General features: G+C 38.4%; 1 protein-coding gene across 2 annotated transcripts in view; it reads right to left on the reverse strand.

The window, feature by feature from the left end:
- LOC127431646 (procollagen-lysine,2-oxoglutarate 5-dioxygenase 2-like) overlaps nt 1–20465 on the reverse strand; it is a 93051-nt gene that overhangs the window by 16505 nt on the left and 56081 nt on the right. For both annotated transcript variants that reach the window (XM_051682176.1, XM_051682175.1), the window contains exons 9-13: nt 10990–11115; nt 10773–10894; nt 3563–3667; nt 1775–1900; nt 1051–1192 (exon numbers count right to left, since the gene is read on the reverse strand). In XM_051682176.1, the coding sequence (XP_051538136.1) occupies nt 1051–1192; nt 1775–1900; nt 3563–3667; nt 10773–10894; nt 10990–11115 (621 nt within the window). The remainder of the gene's footprint in view (nt 1–1050; nt 1193–1774; nt 1901–3562; nt 3668–10772; nt 10895–10989; nt 11116–20465) is intronic.

Raw genomic sequence — 20465 nt, forward strand, 5'->3', positions numbered from 1 at the left:
GACAAAACTGCACACACTCCCTTCCATTTTTAAGCAGGCACTCAGTGCTAATTCGGACAGACATGAAACAATAACTTAAGCGTTTGGGGTGTTCATGTGGGATTTCCACGTTTGATTAAAATACTCGAGCCGCATTATCACAACATCCCTTCTCATATGCATTCTTAATAGCAAGGTTATTCCTTTTATAGTGATGTACAGCTTCCGTATATTGAATATATGTTGAGATGAGTTTGAAGGCTTTATGTTGATGCATGTAGCATAATAGTGCAGGTATTAAGTTAAAATGCTGATTTAGTAATTAGAGAAAATGTTTTTTTTTTTTTTTAGTTAAGGACCCTGATGAAAATAAACCATGGTTTTACTATAGTAATATTGTAGTAACCATGACTGCTGTCACCATGGTTTTCTGAGCAAAAATCATGGTTTTGATACAATTAACCATGGTTTTACGACAATAATACTTTAGTTTCCATATAGTAACAATGATTATACTATATATTGTAAACATGACAGTAACCATGTTGATTTTGTGGTCAAATAACATGGTTAAACTATGGTTACTGTTGTAAAACCATGATTTTTATTAAGGGCAAACCTGTTGAAGTGTTTACCAAATAGATTATTCTTTGGATTTGGCAGCGATATTTTTTTTTTTCTGAACAAAGCAAATACTGAACCAAACCGAAACCGTGACACTAAAACCGTGATACAAACCGTGAGAAATTCGAACTGTTACACCCCTAGTGCAGACCTGTAACCTAGACAAAGGGTGGCTACTTTGAAGAAGCTAAAAAATTATAAGATAGCTGTAATTTGTTTAACATGTTATGGTCACTACATAATTATCCAACTTCCGTTTGTGTTTTTTCATAGTTTTGATAACTTTACTAATACTCAAAAATGTGAAACAGTAATGATAAAGAATGGGTAAAGTAGGTGTGTCCAAACTTTTGACTGGTGGTGTACATAAAAATCCTAATTATTTCTTGCTGATCTAGATCAAATATTTGCAGTAGATGTAGCAGCTTTTTGTTCCAGCAGTCATACCAGCTCTCTGGCATTCCTGCACATGGCCATGTCAGGGTCCAGCTTCTCCAAGACAAAGACATTCCTCTCTCTCAGTTCATTTCTCAGAGCATGGCCCTTGATCAGGTAGATGTGGGCAATGAAGGGGATGTTCCACACACCACTATTTACACAGGGGAAAAAAAATAAGATTAGATAAGTACATATACAATTCTTTAAGTTTGCTAGAAAGAACAGTTTATACTCATGATGTCAGCTGTGACCAAAGAAGGGACCAAAGAAGGGATCCACTTTGTAAAATGTGTAATAATGAGAAATCTTGCAGAGAAATGCTGTCAGATATTATCTGCTTTGCCTCTTTGGTCTGAAGCATGGTTTTCTCAAATAATTTACATTATTCTTCATTTGGCGGACAGTTTTTATCCAAAGCAAATTACAGTGCATTCTAGTTATACATTTTACCAGTATATGAGTTCCCTGGAAATCTAATTAATGACCTCAGCACTGCAAGCATCATTATTTACCAACTGAAGCACAGGAACATTCATCCATTCCACCAACAGCAATGTTTTTTTACTTATTTTTTTACACATGCACATTCATGCCTATCAACTGCACATGATTTTCTTACCTAATTCAAATACTACATTATTATGGTACTGATTTAGATTAAATTGAAAAGAAAATGTAAGAACTCAAGCATTCCTGGATACTGTGACTGGGTTCCTGAATCTCAAATACTCACACTCGCTTCCCCTGCACAATGTCGATGTAGTCCTCAGATCTTGCGTAATAACCATCCAAACTCAGGGCTCCCCAAAAGTTGGACCACAGTTTTCCATGACGGGTGACCAAAGGGGCAATAATTTTTCTGAGGAGAAGAAATGATAGAGGAAAAGTTCAATAACATGAAAAGCAGATAGCATTTAGCTCGTCAAACTGTCAATCCAATAAATGTACCAAAATAGCCTGTAAGTGTTCAAAGTAAATAAATTATGTTGCTGATCTTGACAGCACATGAAACCTTAAAAGTAGGCTACTGTATACTGCAAAAATTAAAGGTGCCTCAAATATTCTATTGTGTACTGCAGCAACTTGAGAAACCATTGACAGTCCTTAGCATACTTGGAGGAACTTATGTGTTCTATGAAGCACTTAAGCCTTCAGCTATCTAAGTTCCTCAGAGAATTTTCCTGATGATTCTGACAGTTTGTCAATATAAGGAAGCCCAAAGGGTACCTAATGTATCTTTTCATTTTCACTTAAAAGCAGCCTAAGCTGTTTTGTCTTAGTTGGTTTCGGCTGATCTCCCAATCAGAGGTGTGTTTCCCGTACAACAACGTAATTCACTGCTTAACCACCATAGTACGATGCATCATTGGAGAAATGAACTAGGTGGTCATGACTGTTTCCCGAAACCATAGTAACTATGTCACACATCCATCATTCGAACCACATTGGTTCAACAACATAGAGCTGTCGTTAATGATGTTATGCAGGTGGTGAAGTAATAACTTCTTGGAAAAATGTAATTATAATATTACATTTACACGTACACCAGAATGCCGTTTAATACGAAAAAGCTGCTGAAGACACGAAATCAGCGTGCACCTTGTTATGAGACAGATTCATTGTGCTGCAAAAGTGGAGCTTCCCTCTTCATCAGACATTAAGACTCTCCTGACATGTCTGAGCACATACGCACTCTAGAAGTGATCTTCCTCTATGTCCTATTCCCTACAAAGTCTTTAACATCCACTGTGAGAGCAGTGGAGGGCTGAAAAATGTGGGGGTCCAAAATAACAGTCATTTGGAACTGATTTATAAGCCATTTTTTTTATTGGAAATGCAGTTTGAAGCTATTTTACAGCATATTGAGCATATTAAGACTGTTCTCCCTTTTAAGTGCCCTTCGGAGGCTAATATATATCCCATTTAGAAATGCAGCCAAAAACACTACTTGTGCGTTAACATGGAAAAAGAAGCCGTGTTCTCCAGCACTTCACCTCTGTTGTGACCTGAAGCATACAGAATATCACTTACCGAGTTAAACATGTCATTCAAAATACATTAGTGGAAAATTATAGTGTTGGTCAACAATGTGCAAGCAAGAAAGTAAAATTTGGCATTTCTACTGTTACGAGTTACGATTTCACACCACAACCCAGAGGTCAGTAGAGAAAATTTCCGAAAAGACTAAAAGACTTCTTTAAATATCCGTGGAAGGCTTCCACCATAGTCATGCAAAAGAGTGCTTAGCATTTTCACATGGTAGTTCAAGCTTGTTTATTGTTTAAACTCAAGTGACTTATAAGAGTTCATGCAACAGCACTGCTCTGTTTTCAGGCACCATGGGAAAACAGGAAGCCATCCGTGTTTATTTTTATACTGTGAGGGATTTGCATTCAGGCAGCTGTAATGTTCCTGTGGTTTTAGCACTTGAGGGATACAAGTCTGTCCCCTCAGACAAAACAGTCACTGTGGAAGATTCCAAAGTAATGGAATTATTACTTGAAATTGGTAATGAAATTACCTGTTTTGCTCGATGAGGAGTTTCAGGGTCTGTCGATTAGTGAGCATTACATCTGCATCAATGCTGAAGTAATATTCACATGAAAGATCCTTCCGACACAAATCCCTGTAGGAAAATTATTTGGTGGGATGTCATAATAAAGAAAATAACAAATGATATATTTAAACATTTCAACTGTTTCTCTTAGACAGCAGTTAGTTTAAACTGAGAGCAAATGGCTGCTACATGGAAAATAGAATCACATGACTATACCTGAATATTTTCAAAATTATTTTTATGTGGCTTGTTGTAGGTTGTTTTTTAACAGTTTCCTGGTGAAATTTCAGTAAATTGCAGATCATCAGTTCATAAACATTTCCATTTAATCCTGTTCCTCACACAATGCTATCTTATGACATCAAAACACTTTTACTATAGCGCATGACTTGTAAGGCGATACATTTTAATTTGGGCTGTCGATTTAACATGTTAATTCAGTGCGATTAATATATAAAAAAATAACGTGTTAAAAAAATTGACACAATTAATCATGTCTCCGGACCGAAATAAGAAAGATTCCTGAGCAATTCAAGCTTTAAGCATCACCTGTTTTCTCCATGGGGCAGTAAGTGAAACTCCAGCTGTATAGGCAATGCACAGCTTATACAGACAGAGAACAAACCAACCCTTCAGCAGACAACACAACACAGCTTGATGGAGCTCAAACCCGACCTTAGGGATCTCAAGACATGTTTTTCTAAGTATTAAACTATGTTTAACTGACACAGTGACCTAAAAATGGTATGTTTATGATACAACACAACCAAAGTGACACGCTCCAAAAACATCCATCTGACGCATGTGTACATTGATGGGTCCTTAGACCCATATAATAAATCTCAGACTGATTGACAAATTCAATTGCAAAAATTGCTAAATAGATTGCTGTGAACTTTAGGCCAACGACTAGCTAATGTTCAATAATATTTAAATAAACAATACACTGGATTCTACGGCCACTTTTTGTATTGTCTTATCAATGCTTAACTCCTCTGCCACAATAATGTATTGCATTTTAATTATCTGAATATTATTTTTTTTTATAATATACAGTATATCATGGCTCCAGACTGTGACTAAAATGGTTGCAAATGCGACCAAAAATAATTGATTGCGACAGTAAATTAAAATCTAGTTGCCACTGGCGACAGTCAGGTTGTGTGCGTTCATATGCAGTTTCATCAGATATCATATTGAGTAATTGAATATATTTTTAGAACGCACACCACCAGTGTGTCTCGCGCCGATTTTCACCCATTCTGTTTCTGATGAGCTCGCTGCACCGCATGCAACAACAAACCCAGCATGAGAGAGTTGTGAACAGATGACTCTTTGAACCGAATCTTTTTCATGAATCACCCGAAAAGAACTGAGGGTTTTAACTCAGGATCTCAGGTTAATAGTTTGAATCAGATTCACTTTCTCAGCGAATCAGCCATCAGTGATCTCACAACTGGGAGTGCAGACATTTCACAATAAGAGTCACATGTGTATTTCGGGCTTCTTTATTATTAAAAGTCCTGAATTGTGTACCACTTTTTTGTGAGTAGCACAATAAATGGCATCTGGGATTTTATTCAATTTGCACTCTTGTAGTCTCTGTGTCTGGGCCATCCAGTAACAGTAAAGTTACAGGCAATATTTGAAAACTATTTAAATTCTATATATATAATCAAGCTTTTGACACTTAGGACAATTGAGGGATTGTACACAACTATTACACAAGATGCAAACATTCACTGATGCTCAAGAAGACAACACACCACTATATATGAGCTAACAAAACTTATCAAAACATCAAAAGCCACAACATGTATGTTAGATCCAATACCAACTAAGCTCTTAAAAGAGGTATTCCCTGTAATTTCAGAACCTCTTCTTAATATTATTAACTCCTCGCTATCCTTAGGACATGTCCCAAGAAACTTTAAAATGGCAGTTATCAAACCGTTTATTAAGAAGCCACAACTTGATCCTGGAGAACTGGCTAATTATAGACCAATTTCAAATCTCCCGTTATGACGAAAATACTAGAAAAGGTAGTGTCCTCCCAACTATGTTAATTTCTACAGAGAAATAGTATATATGAACAATTTTAATCAGGATTTAGGCCCCATCACAGTACAGTGACTGCACATATCAGAGTTACAAATGACTTGCTTTTATCATCTGATCGTGGCTGCATTTCACTTCTAGTGCTTTTAGATCTTAGTGCTGCCTTCGACACTATTGATCATGACATTCTCTTGAATAGGCTAGAGAATTATGTTGGCATTTGTGGACTTGCATTAGCATGGTTTATGTCCTATTTAGCAGACCGCTACCACTTTGTCTATGTAAATGAGGAACTGTCAAACCAAACAAAAGTTAAGTATGGAGTGCCACAGGGATCAGATTTAGGGCCTCTGCTTTTCTCCTTGTATATGCTTCCCCTGGGAGATATTATCAGGAATCGTGGAATAAGTTTCCACTGTTATGCCGACGATACCCAACTTTATATTTATTCAAAACCTGTGAAATTTCACAATTCTCCAAATTAGCAGAGTGTATCAATGAAATCAAAGATTGGATGGCCAGAAATGTCCTTCTGCTCAATTCTGACAAAACATAGGTTCTAATTATTGGACCAAAAACCTCTAAAAACAAACTGCTAAAATATAATTTGACTCTCAATGGATGAATGTACTGTTACATCGTCTTCAACAGTGAAGAACTTAGGTGTTATATTTGATACAAATCTGTCCTTTGAAATTCGAACTACCAATGTTTGTAGAACAGCATTCTTCCACCTAAGAAATATTGCTAAATTATGACATGCTCTCTGTTGCTGATGCCAAAAAAATAATTCATGTGTTCATGACATCAAGACTAGATTATTGTAATGCATTACTGGGAGGATGTCCAGCAAGATCAATAAATAAACTTCAATTGGTTCAAAATGCAGCAGCCAGAGTGCTGACTAGAACCAAGAAATATGATCACATTAGCCCCATTTTATCGTTGTTACATTGGCTGCCTGTTAAATTTTGTATTAATTTTAACATTCTGTTAACTTCGTACAAAGCTTTGAATGGTCTAGCTCCGCAGTACTTAAGTGACCTTCTACCACGCTATATTCCAACACGTTCATTACAAATTCTGTCCTTTTAATAGTTCCTAGAATATCAAAATCCACAAAAGGAGGTAGATCCTTTTCATATTTGGCTCCTAAACTATAGAATAGTCTCCCTTACATTGTTCGAGATGCAGACACACTCACTCAATTTAAGTCTAGACTAAAGACTCGTCTATTTAGCCAGGCATAAACCCTAATTTATCCTTCAACTCACAATTAGGCTGCTTTAGTTAGGTCTGCCGGAACCAGAAACCAGAATCACTGATCATGATCTATAACTGCAATAAACTGAATGGTATCTATGCTAATATTATTCTGTTTGTATCCCTGTCTCTACCAAAGGACTCCTATCCTGAGGTCACCAGAACCAGCTGGATCCAGCTCCATTCCTGCTTCTTGTTGGACTCTACTGCTACGTGTCTCTGAATGATGACGACTAAATTCAGCCAGTGCCAGCCAGACATCACTTCAGTCTATTACGATGGACTTCAGAGGATGAACTGATGCCAACTCTAACCATAAGACTTGGGATAAATCATATGCCATGGCCTGAAACTTGGACTCAGGATAGACCTCACTGAAATTACCAGCAGGTTGAACTGCAATGCACCTCACTGATCTCTGCCTGCATCACCTTGGTCTAATGATGGACTACACTCTTAAAATGGAATACATAGACTATCAATTAATTGCCAAAAAAAAAAAAAACCTTCATCAGCCAACTAACAAAGGACAATGCATCGATATGAATTCTGCAGTTAATCCAGGATGAAATTCAAAGACATCATAGTCACTAATCTTACAGTTCATACAAAATCTTTGTTTAAACACTGAACCTTAACACATAGTTTAATAATTTTAAACCATGACTTGCACTATACATAATTAAGTAATATTGGCATTATATTCATGATGTTAGCCAGAGGGGAACTGGCCCTCACAGTGAGCCTGGTTTCTCCCAAGGTTATTTTTCTCCATTAACCAACATCTTTTGGAGTTTTGTGTTATTTGCCACAGTCGCCTTCAGCCTGCTCACTGGGTTTCTAAATACAATTATTATTTAATTACTTTTAAACACAATTCACAATCATATTTTATCAAACTTCACAATGATGACTCTAAGACTTTATAGATATTACAGTTTTCATTTTCTGTTAATGCATGATTTTCTGTAAAGCTGCTTTGTAATGATGTGTGTTGTGAAAGGCACTATACAAATAAAAATGACTTGACTATATGCATACTATACTTTATGTAAATATCTGTAATGTAGATTCTGAAGAGCAGTATTAAATAAAATTTAAAAAAATATATTTTATTTCATATACTAATTATGAAAAGGGTGTGAACATTTATGAGACAAAAGAGAATGCAAACTTATCTTCTCAACTATATATACTTTTTATTAAACCTTTGAATAATGGGTTATCAGCTGACTTCCTTTTCTTTGGCTTTGTATCTTGTTTCTGAACAGCAATCTAAATCGGGAAAATCTGTAATTTGGCTACTAAAAACAGCCATTTGGCTCCTTAATGTTTCAGTTATGAGCCAATGGCTCCTAATTCATTTTATTAGTCTGGAGCCCAGTATATACAGTAAATACAGTACATTCCTGTAATTTTTATGAGATCAGACTGAATAGCAAGCTCAGGTATCCCGCTTCGCAGATTTTTGTCCTCAGAAAAAAAGTCCCTTGTAATTTCACATATGCTCAGAATTGCCAAGATACCAAAGTCTGTGATCAATATGAACTCAAACATTTCTAATAAAATTCTTCCAAGACCTAATTATCTCAGTGATGCTCTCCACATTCATTTTTGTAGCTCTATATGTTTACTAAACATCAACAATTGACTCATTTGTTTCTATTGTTATTTCTCCAAAAATAATTTTAGTAGAAACATCTAAAACATAACTAAAAACTCCAATATATGAGCTATGAAAGAGCAAACTCTGAAAATCATGCTAAACACATTTGCACAGTATCTAAATATTCTTAGAATGCCTAACTGTGAAACACTTTAATAGGTGTTTGAAGTAAACATTTTTAACTGTCTGATTTGTCTACTTATGTAAACCCACATTTTTTAGGCCTTGTAATTAAGATAAACAACTTAGATGATATCACCATGACAACAGCGATCCACTCCAAACACAGACAAGCACCAGCAGAGTTAGGAGAATCAAATGGTTTATACTTACAGCCCTGCACATTATATAGAATGCCCCCAAATAGCATTTGAAGGTTACCGACTTCACACATCCACTAAAAACTAGACCATTATATTTTATGAAGAAAATATGAGTGGTGCTGAGTGTCCAGGGTGGTTGATATGTGGCTGGCCCAATAGTCCACCCCAAGTCTGTTTCCATCCAAATTTTAGGTGAACTTTTCATTTAAGTGTAAATCTATGGAATATTGTTTGCACAACTGTACACCTCTCCTCAACAAGCCACACAATTTAAAGTATTGCTCATGTCCCTTGCACAAATATTAAAAAAGTATATACATTTTTATTTGAACAAAAATAACTAAATACAAATAATAATAAAAGTAAAGTTAGCTGTGAAAAAAGGTCTTGCATTAGGTCTTGCAAGTGTGACTTAAAGGGTTAGTTCACCCATAAATGCAAATTCTCTCATCATTTACTCACCCTCATGCCATCCCAGATGTGCATGACTTTCTTTCTTCTGCAGAACACAAATTAGGATTTTTAGAAGAATATCTCCACTCTGCAGGTCCTCACAATGCAAGTGAATGGTGGCCAGAACTTTGAAAGTCCAAAAAGCACATAAAGGCATCATAAAAGTAATCCACAAGATCCCAATGGTTAAATCTATATCTTCAGATGTGATACGTGTGGATGAGAAACAGATATTTAAAGGAATGTTCCAGGTTCAGTACAACTTAAGCTCAGTCAACAGCATATGTGGCATAATATTGATTACCACAAAAATTTATTTTGACTTGAAATGAATGGGGGCCGGTTTTTGAACATTAAAATACTCACTGTTTCAAAAGTATAGCCACAAGATATAAAGGATATGCATGTAAAAATGATTTTAGTGAAATAAAATTGCATACTAACCTTTTGTGTGTAATGTTATTGACAATTTTACAACTTCATTACCATGACCCTAAAACCCTAAAACGACAGTAAAAATGATGATTTAAACAACTTTACAGCTCAAATAATACATTAATTTTAACAGAAGAAAAAGGATTTCTTCCTTTAAACCCTCCAAAAATTGGCCACATTCACTTCCATTGTAAGTGCCTCACTGATACCCAGATTTTTGCTTTTTTTAAAAGACAAGGAGGGACGAGTCTAACATTTTTTTTTTTTTTTTTTGTGGTAATCAACATTATGCCACAAATGCTGTTGACTGACCTTAACTTGTATTGAACCCGGAACATTCCTTTAAGTTCTTTTTTACTATAAATCTTCACTTTCACATTCTTCTCATGTTTTTGGCGATTCACATTCTTTGTGCATATCGCCACCTACTCAGCAGGGAGGAGAATTTATAGTAAAAAAGGTTGATTTTTGGACCTTCACAATTCTGATCACCATTCACATGCATTGTATGGACTTACAGAGCTGAGAAATTCTTCTAAAAATCTTGGTTTGTCTTCTGCTAAAGAAAGAAAGTCATACTCATCTTGGATTTTAATTTTTTTTGGTGAACTATCCCTTTAAGATTCAAAACACGTTTTGGGGCCATTGTATGGAAGCAGACATGTAAGAACATATTCTGGACTGGGAGTCTTGGAGACAGTAGTGTTTTTGACAGTGCTAAACTGAGCACAAATGGAAGGGTTCTTAAGAGCGTCTTCTGTATTTTATTGGGACAGTGTGATAGGACGGGCAGATTTACGGCCTTGTGGTGAGTCGGGTGTTGTTCTCATGTTTTTTTATTTGTTTATAGGCTGAATAGTGTGCTGACAATGTTTGCATTTATCTTTGATCACAACTTAAAGTCAATTTTGCATTGTAATTTACTTCATTATTTGCATATTTTTGAGAGTTACTCTCAAACTATGAGGATGCTTACATGCCCATGTTACGTGCTTCTCCTTGACTCAAGTTCTCTTCTGGGCCAACAACCTTAAAACTGCGGAATACATCCTTGTTCTCTTCCCAGAACTTCTGGATGTGCTTCTCATGGTAAACCTCCTGGAGAATAATACACAGAACAAGAATGTTCATGAACAGCCTCTGAAATCCAAAAGGTCAAATGTTTCTCATTGCTTTCTCAGCCAGACACTCACACTGTTGTGAACAAAGATGGCCAGTTTATCTTTGGGATAATCTAGAGTCCGAAGCCGCTCAAGGAACTCAGGCAGGAATGGGGTCGGCTGCTCGATATATACACCAACAGTTACTCGTGGATATTCCTGTTTAGATAAAGAGAAAACTCTGGTCAAGCATTAATGCATAGTATTTCATCATGTAACTGGGTGATTCACAATGTTTTCTCTAGGGGTGAGCGGTTCACTCTCAAAAAAAGGGAACGTTTGAGGTACAAGGACTGTACAAGGTACAAGGATCACTGGGGTGGTACCCTTAAAGGAATATTCCAGGTTCAATACAAGTTAAGCTCCTTCGACAGAATTTGTGGCATAATACTGATTCCCACAAAAAATGTATTTGGACATGCCCCTCCTTTTCTTTAAAAAAAGCACAAATCAGTGAGGCATTTAAAATGGAAGTGAATTTTTTAATGTTGAAATACTATTTCAAAAGTAAAAACTTGCTGAAAGTAAAAAAAAAAATAAAAAAATAAAATAAAATAAAATATATATATATATATATATATATATATATATATATATATATATATATCCCTTGGGGAAAAAATAGGCATAATTAGCCAAAAATAATAATGTATTTAGTAATAACATGTTAATAATAAAGTAATAATGTTGTGTTAGACTAATGAAATTGTGTTGTGTGACTGTGTTGAATTTGTTTGAAATACAATTCCACTTTCCTATCCTTCCAATTTAAATTGCAATTCAACTTCCTGTGGGGCATGGCTATTTCAATTCAAATCTCAATTCATGCATTGAAAGTGAGCCAATTCTGAAATTCTGAATTTTGCCCAATGCTGATACGCACACATGTGATCCCATATCAAGTGAATTTCATGTTAATGTAAGTTGTGACATTGTTCGCCAAATATAAACATTCCAACTTCCGCTGTTCCTCCATGTTTCATCATTGCTCTCACGTGTAAATGAGCGGCCATGCCTACTAAGACATGCGTATACATGGCTATATCTACCATGATATAAACAGTATTGCAAAATCTTCAACTTGCATGGTATATACCGTTATATTGTCTAGGATGATCTCAGTAATATTTGTACGTAACGTTTTCACATAAATTTTTATATGTTTGGATAGACACTTCAACGTACCATATCAACATATTCAGAGCATCTAAAATGTAAGCACTTTTACTTTTGTACAGCTTTAGAGATTATCAAATCTTTAAGAATCCTCTGATGACTGATCAAAACTACTGATCAAAATTACTGTAACCTTGAATGCAGGTGAACAAGTTCAATACTCACAATCCCATTGTGAGACTTACACTCACTGAACACTGTATTAGGAACACTACGGTCCTAATAAAGTGCCAGATATGGTATTCTGCTGTTGTAGCCGATCCGCCCGGTTTGACATGTTGTGCATTCTGAGATGCTATTCTGCTCACTACAACTGTACAGAGGGGTTATCCGAGTTACCGTAGCCTTTCTTTCAGCTCAAACCAGTCTGGCCATTCTCTGTTGACCTCTCTCATCAACAAGGCATTTACATCCACAGAACTGCCACTCACTGTATGATTTCTGTTTTTGGCACAATTCTGAGAAATGTCTCGGTTATGTACACTGTCAGAAAAAAGGTACTGCACAGGTAAATTTTTGACCCAGAGGAACAAAATAAATAACTGTGCCTATAAAGTTCCACTATAAGTCCTTAGGATACAATTATGTACCCAGACGAGGTTGAAAGGTACACTTTTTTGTTTTCAATATTAAAGGTCCATATTTGTACCTTTGTAACAAAAAAAGTCTATAGGCCTATCTAGAATATGTCATAAATTACATTTTATTTATATACCCTTAAAAAAAAAAAAAAAAGAAAAGAAAAAAAACTGAATGAAACAAAATACATAAATAGCCAACAGTATGAATATAAAAAGGACTAAAATAACAAATCTCTGTGTTTATATTGAACTTATCCGTCTGTCCGGAGAGAGAGAAAGTGGTAAGGGTGCTTGCACCTGAGCTAGATTATGTGTAACACCTGTCTCTAATTCCAGTGAGCATGGGGAGAGTGGCATATAAGCAGCCATGCCACCAGCAGAGAGAGAGAGAGAGTCTGGCACAAGGAATTCCATGGTGCTCCTGAAGCTGTTACATTTAATCTGTTATGTTTGTGAAGCTGAGGTGTTTAAGTTACTACGTACCTGTGAAGCTGACGAGTGTGTGAAGTTGTAAAGCATTGAAGTGGACGATTAAAAGTCCTACCTGAGCCTGGAAAAACCTGCTTCCCTGTGTTCTCCTTCCCTTCTGTTTGTGAGCTGTTATATACCCTAAAAGGTACAGTTTGTATGTTCGTAACCTTGGTTCCTTGAGACGAAGGGAACGAGACAATTCGTGCTAATGCATATGGGGAGTGTCCTTCCACACGACCTAGTTGAAACCTCTCTACAATAACGCCAATATTCTAATATTGGCTATGGTGTTTGAGCCCTGCCTTTTTAGGCGCGAAGCTGTCCGCTATAAAAGCAGTTGAGTAAACACCATTCCTCAGAAATTTCTGACTGAGGGACAATGAGCACATCGCTCACACCTCAGAAGAACTCAGAGTCTTGCAGTGCGGCCAGTGTTCGCAATGTCTCATTCCCTTCGTCTCAGGGAACCAAGGTTTCATACGTAACTGAGACGTTCCCTTACACCTCAGTACACTTGACATTACGTGCTAATGCATATGGGAAACATAATCCCATCACGCTGGCCTACACAACATACATGACCAGAATGCAGGCGGTTGTGTAAAATGATGGGGAGCCCGTACTTATGGGGAGGGGCATAAGTATATGTTTGGCAAATGAAATAGCAAGCACTCTAAACAGAGAGGACTTGTGAAGAGTGAGACGTTACGTCTATGTTGTAAAACCTTGCAAATGTGTTTTGAGAAGACCATCCATCCAGCTGTCTTGTAAAGACACACTGTTCGTCCATGCCCATGAGGAGGCCATGCTTCTAGTTGAGTGTGCTTTAACACCAATTGGGCAGATCTTACCCTGCGACTCGTAAGCCAGGGCAATATCATCAACGATCCAGTGAGAAAGTCTTTGCTTGGAGACAGACATTCCTTTTGTGCATCCTCCATAGCACACAAAGAGCTGATCAGACAGTCTGAACTGGAGGGTGTGCTCAATGTATGAGTGTAGCACCTGCACAGGGCATAACAAATGCAAGGATTGTTCCTTATCCAAATTAAATTGAAGAAAGCTTGAAGGTGAACCACCTGTGCTCTGAAGGGCATGGTTAGAACCTTAGGCACATAGCCTTTTCTGGGTTTGACAGTGGCTTTTGAAAGACCGGGGCCAAACTCCAGACATGAATTGTCAATTGATAGTGCAAGTCACCGACCAGTTTTACTTAGGCCAGAGCCAGCAGTATTGCGGTCTTAATGAAGAGTATGCACAAATTAACAGAGTCCAAAGGCTCGAAGGGGGGCCCTGCGAGTGCTTTTAGAACCAAAGATAGGTCCCAAGTCGGGACTGTAGCCGGCCGAGGTGGATTTAATCATCTTGCTCCTCTAAGGAACTTCATGATTAAATCATGCTTGCCTATAGTGGTGCTGGCTTCAGGTACGTGATATGTAGATATAGTCACCACATAAACTTTAAGCATTGGCGGAGTGAGTCCTGCATCTAATCGCTCTTGAATAAATATGAGAATTTCAAGTATGGGGCATTTTACTGGGTCTTTGCCATGTGAAAAACAACAATCAGTGAACACATTCCATTTTAACACATAGAGGTGTCTCATGGATGGCGCTCTGGCCTGCAAAATGGTGTTCATGACTGAATCCGTCAGTTCTGGCACATTTAGCACACTCCGTTCAGGGGCCACACATGAAGGTTCCACAGCTTGGGCTGGGAATGCCAGATTGTGCCTTGCGCCTGAGAGAGGAGATCCCTCCTCAGCCGTATTTCCCATGGCGAAACCATGAAACCATGGCTGACTGGGATATTTCGGCACAATTAACAGAACTGTTTCCATGTCCACTCATTCTTGCTGATAACAGAATGAAGGAGGCGCACCTGGGGAAGTGCATACTTGCGTTTCGCCGGCCATACATGGGCCAGCATGTAATGGCAACATATATATGCCACTACTGTTGTGTTGTCCGAATGAATCAGAATGTGGTGATTCACAGTATCGTAATGAAAAGCTCTCAAAGCTAGAAAGACAGCCAGCAGCTCTAGGCGGTTGGCATGTCACGGCCGTTTCGCATCTGTTTCCAGGTGTCGAAAGTCGGGCGTCCATTACACACCACGCCCCAACCTGTGTTGGATACATTTGTGGTCAGCACATTCTTTCTGAAAACTTGACCCAGCATAACACCCTGTTGGTAGAAGGCTGCCGCTGTCCACGTGCTAGAGCAGCCAGATAGTGGCGAGTTACCGCAATGCACATGAAAATGAAATAACTTCAGTAATGTAATGTTTTTTTTTCAGTTTGAACTGAAACAAACACCGAAGAATGGTCTGTACGCGCTCGTTCATGAGGTGCGCATGCATGAACTCCTAAAAAGGAGGTTTACTGGCTTAGGAAAAGTGTGCTTTTTGCCAGTTGACATTAGACCAGATTTTCCATATGGCAAAGCAGCAAGTCTCTGTGTTCGCTCAGTAGTGCCTCTGATTGGCTAGTAATAACCAATCACTGAGGTAATTCAAAACACACACACCGTTCATTTTCAATGGGGCAGGCACCACATCGATACATTTCGTGATCGTGCAGGGAGCCAGAGATAGACTGAAATGAAAGACTTTAAACTGATACACAGTTCCCTCAAACACGAATCTAAAAAGCCGCCTGTAACGCGGTGCAATTGGTACATGAAGTATGCGTCCTTCAGATCTATTGAAGCAAATCAGTTCTGAGGATGGATGTGCAATAAGATCTGTTTCTGAGTTAACATTTTGAATGGGCACGTCGGAAGCGCGTGATTCAAGCGTCTCAGAACTAGAATGGGCCGAAGCCCACTGTCCTTCTCTAGAAAGAGGAATTAATGGCTGTCAATCCCGCTGTGTGTGTCGCAGTTTGTGCATGCAACACCAGCATATCGTGTGCTCAGACCACAGATTGGGCTCGATTGTTGTAAACACCAGCTCTGTCACGCCGTGTGGTATGTTAATAACATGATATAATGCGCCGCTCACCATTGGGAAGCGGTCGCGCATAATGTGAGGCTTTGAAGTGGGAAAGCTCTTTATTGAAAAAGTGTGAGCGTCTCATGCATGTGCAATGAGCGCTGTAATCTTTTTTCAGTCTTTGTAATTCATTACAAGATATAATGCGCCGCTCACCATTGAGAAGTGGTTCTGCAAAATATGTGGGCTTTGAAGTGGGAAAGCTCTTATTGAAAAAGCGTGAGCGTCTCGTGCGAGCGCTGTACTCTTTTTGCAATCTTTGTATGTTCATACATGATATAATGCACCGCTCACTAGGGGTGTGATGATACACTTAGCTCACGAGACGAGACAATACACGATACTGGGTTCACGAGAACCAGACGAGACGATATTTTAACACTATATACACTACCGGTCAAACATTTTGAAACACTTACTCATTCTTTATTATTTATTTATTTATTTATTTATTTATTTTTCCACATTTTAGAATAATAGTAAAGTCATCAAAACTATGGAATAACATAAATGGAACTATGGGAATTATGTTGTGACTAAACAAAATCCAAAATAAATCAAAACTGTGTTATATTTTAGCATCTTCAAAGTAGTCACCCTTTGCCTAGAATTTGCAGACATGTACTCTTGACATTTTCTCAACCAACTTCTTGAGGTATCACCCTGGGATGCTTTTTAAACAGTATTGAAGGAGTTCCCATCTATGTTGGGCACTTATTGGATGCTTTTCTTTATTATTTGGTCCAAGTCATCAATTTCAAAAACTTTTTTTTTAATAAATTTTAGTTTTGTAATGAAATAAATTAATATGTTGGCACAATTATATTTTTGTCTACAAAACTAATTTCAAACATTTAAGCATATGCCTTCAGATCAAAAGATTTTTAAGATCATGAGAAACATTTCAGGCAAGTGTTTCAAAACTTCTGACCAGTAGTGTATATGACTGGAAAAATAGTCTTTTATTCGACTGAACGTCACAAAATGCAAAACAATGCAGGTGCATTTTGAAATGTTTTAACTAATCATCTTGTAATGAATGTCACTTCAGTTCTACTTTCTGAGTATGAATTATCATATGCAGTAAAAGACAGAAAAATATGCAAGCATTGTAAAAGGTTTTGCCACAAACTCAACTGACTGGCTTCTCTCCTGTTTGATTTCACATGAGTCTCTTCAGACCTGGTTGATTTTATTTGAGAGCTGCGGTGGATCTGTAGGTGTCTTTGCATAGTGCTTGTGTTAGCTGCGGTGTACGGTACTATTTTCTTACAGTGCTTACATATTGGCTGTGTCTCGTTTGGAAGGCTGCGTCTTCCGGAGGTCACGTTTGTCAGCCGCATACGTCATCGAGGCTGTCTCTAAAAAAAAATGAAACGAGACAGCCTCGATGACGTATGCGGCTGACAAATGCGACCTCCGGAGGATGCAGCCTTCCAAACAAGACACAGCCTTTGTTCGTGTCTTGTCTGTCACTCTGTCGCCATTTATTGTTCCCACCGGGTAGCTAAAATGCTGCCACACAAACGATTTAAAAGTGGCGGGGGCATCTTTTATGCTAATTTCACCCTCACACTCTGTCATGCTGATATCGTGAGACAGCTTTTCACCTCAACGAGAAATATCGTCACATTTTAATATCGCGAGATCTCATGGCACGAGATCTTGTCACACCGCTCACCATTGGGAAGCGGTTGTGCATACTGTGCAAACTTGATTGCATGTGATTAATGTGAGACACTGAAAACAAAATATTGAACAACATTTTTAACAACAATATTCCTTTCCCGATAAACAGCAGTGGGGAAGAGGGGAACAATATTGTGTGTCAGGAATGCTTTGCTGCGTGGGGGAGTTTCCCGTCTGTGCAAGGCTTATGCTGAGGTGGTTGCTTTCATTTGGGCCACGGCTTACGTGGCATTACCAGCAGCTCGGAGGCGACATTTGGCGGTGCTGAGGCAGCTGGTGGGGGGTTTTTAGCTGGGCACTGGACCAAGACAGAGCGGGAGCGAGCCGGTTGTGATGAATTACTGCTCTGTTTTGGCATAAAATGCCTCATAGTCGTGACGTAGCACTCAGCAATTCTATTCACAGAGCCTCCGAAAAGGCTGGCTGGAGACACCAGAGCATCAAATAGAGCAGCTTTTCCCACGTCACGCATTTCCATGAGGGTCAGCCAGATGTTACGATCCAAAAACACCAGGTTCCTCATTGACTTGCCAATGGCCTGTGCAGTGACATTTGTGGCTTGCAGCGCTACGTCCGTAGCAGTGCGGAGCTCTTTGAACGTCTCTGGATCGCAGCCTTGCTCGTAAAAAAGGGGCCTCAAACACCATAGCCAATATTAGCATATTGCCATTATTGTAGAGAGGATTCAAATAGGTCGTATGGAAGGATACTCCCCATATGCGTTAGCATGCAATGTCAAGTATACAGAGTCGTAAGGGAACTCTAGAGACTGTTGTGCATGAAAATCCCAGGAGATCAACAGTTACAGAAATACTTAAACCAGCCCGTCTGGCACCAACAATCATGCCATGGTCAAAATCACTGTGATCACATTTTTATCCCCATTCTGATGGTTGATGTGAACATTAACTGAAGCTCCTGACCCGTATCTGCATGATTTTATGCATTGCCCTGCTGCCACATGATTAGCTGATTAGATAATCACATGAATATGTAGATGTACAGGTGTTCCTAATAAAGTGCTCAGTGACTGTAGAGTTATCAGTGAATTAAATAGAAACTTTGATGAATGTTCCCAAAATCCAAAGGATTCGTAAAGGTTTCAATCAATATGCTAACATTGCACGTTAAAGTGTCCATGCAAACGTACAAAAGTGTATGTGTGAAAGAACCAAACTTTACGTACGATACCTACAAATACTAATGTGATCATGATGGTCTAGCTCTATAGTTTCCACGCAGCAATGAGCTCTGCAGGAGGTCTTAGAGAAAGCAGTCACTTCTTTCCCATGACACTGAGCCTAAGGTTGCATGGATCGGTCAGCACTACTTTTGTGGTTTTTGACCAGTCTACACAGCTCACTAGATGAAACAGGATCTCAGTGGCACCATGTAATTTCCCAGTTCTGACCTTGGCTCTGGGTTCCTGAAGGGAGTGTTCTTGGATTGAGCCACAGAACTGTAAATTGTTACCAGCAAAGGAGCAGGGACTAAACAGGAGACACAGGGGATTCTGCGGAGTCCAGACTGGGACAGTTACCTTTAACAGAGCCCTTTAAACCTCAGTGTAAGCAGTGTGAGAATATGGTTCCTTGTCCGCTCTTCAACAACCAGCCCAAATCAGCCAAGCAGATGAGAGATGTATGACCCGGCTTCAGCCTCGCCCTGACAAACAACAGATTTTAGGAACTGGGCTGGAGCTGCTCGTATCATCACCCTTTCCCAGAGGCTTGAGAAATAAGCATTTGGTTTCATTTGACCAGTCGTGAGATTCAATAAGGTTCAACAGATGAACTTCCCATGCAAAGCTAATTGTATCGACAGACACAGGAAGAGTAAAAGTGCCTTAGACCTTTTCATACCAAAAACTAAATTAATAACCAAAATAAATTAATCTTAAGGAGTTTTTTTCACCTGCCACTGTTGCCTTTGGCTTGCTCATTAGATATTTGAAGGCACAATTCTTTTTTAAAGCTGCTTTGGAAGCTGCTTTTTGTTAAAAGTGCTATTCAGATTAATTTGAGTTGAATTGAATTGAACTGAAGTGAACAGAATACGAATCACAGATGAAAGGTCTATTCACACCAAAATGCACTCTGGTCATTCAAATGCATTAATGCAAGATACAACCCATCCGATAGTACAGATTTCAATGGGTGGCTTTTTGTTAAAAAAAAAAAAAATGGGTTTAAAGATTTCTTTTGTTTTAAAGCTTTTTATTGGTCAGGCAGATTCTACTCTATTTTACAGACTTCTATACCTGGTGTGAACAGGTCCATAGGAATGCACATTCAATTCAATTTTTTTCAGTTCTTGTCAATTCAAGTCCGTTTGCTGAAGTTCGTTTTTAGCAAACATAGCAAACACATCAAATGTTTGCTCTTGATGTGAATAGGCCTCAAACGAATTGTGAATCAAAATCAGGCCTTAAATCTTGCCAAATGAGTCAAAGTGAAGAGAAATTCTCTACAACACTTAATGCTTGAAAATGTTAATCTGCCTGGCTAACAGTGTTGTAGTCAAGTCACTAGATCTCGAGTCGAGTCCGAGTCCAAGTCCAAGTCACCAATACTATGTCCAAGTCGAGTCCAAGTCGAG

This window comes from Myxocyprinus asiaticus, chromosome 41 (genome assembly GCF_019703515.2).
Source record: "Myxocyprinus asiaticus isolate MX2 ecotype Aquarium Trade chromosome 41, UBuf_Myxa_2, whole genome shotgun sequence".
In the NCBI taxonomy this organism is placed as follows: domain Eukaryota; kingdom Metazoa; phylum Chordata; class Actinopteri; order Cypriniformes; family Catostomidae; genus Myxocyprinus; species Myxocyprinus asiaticus.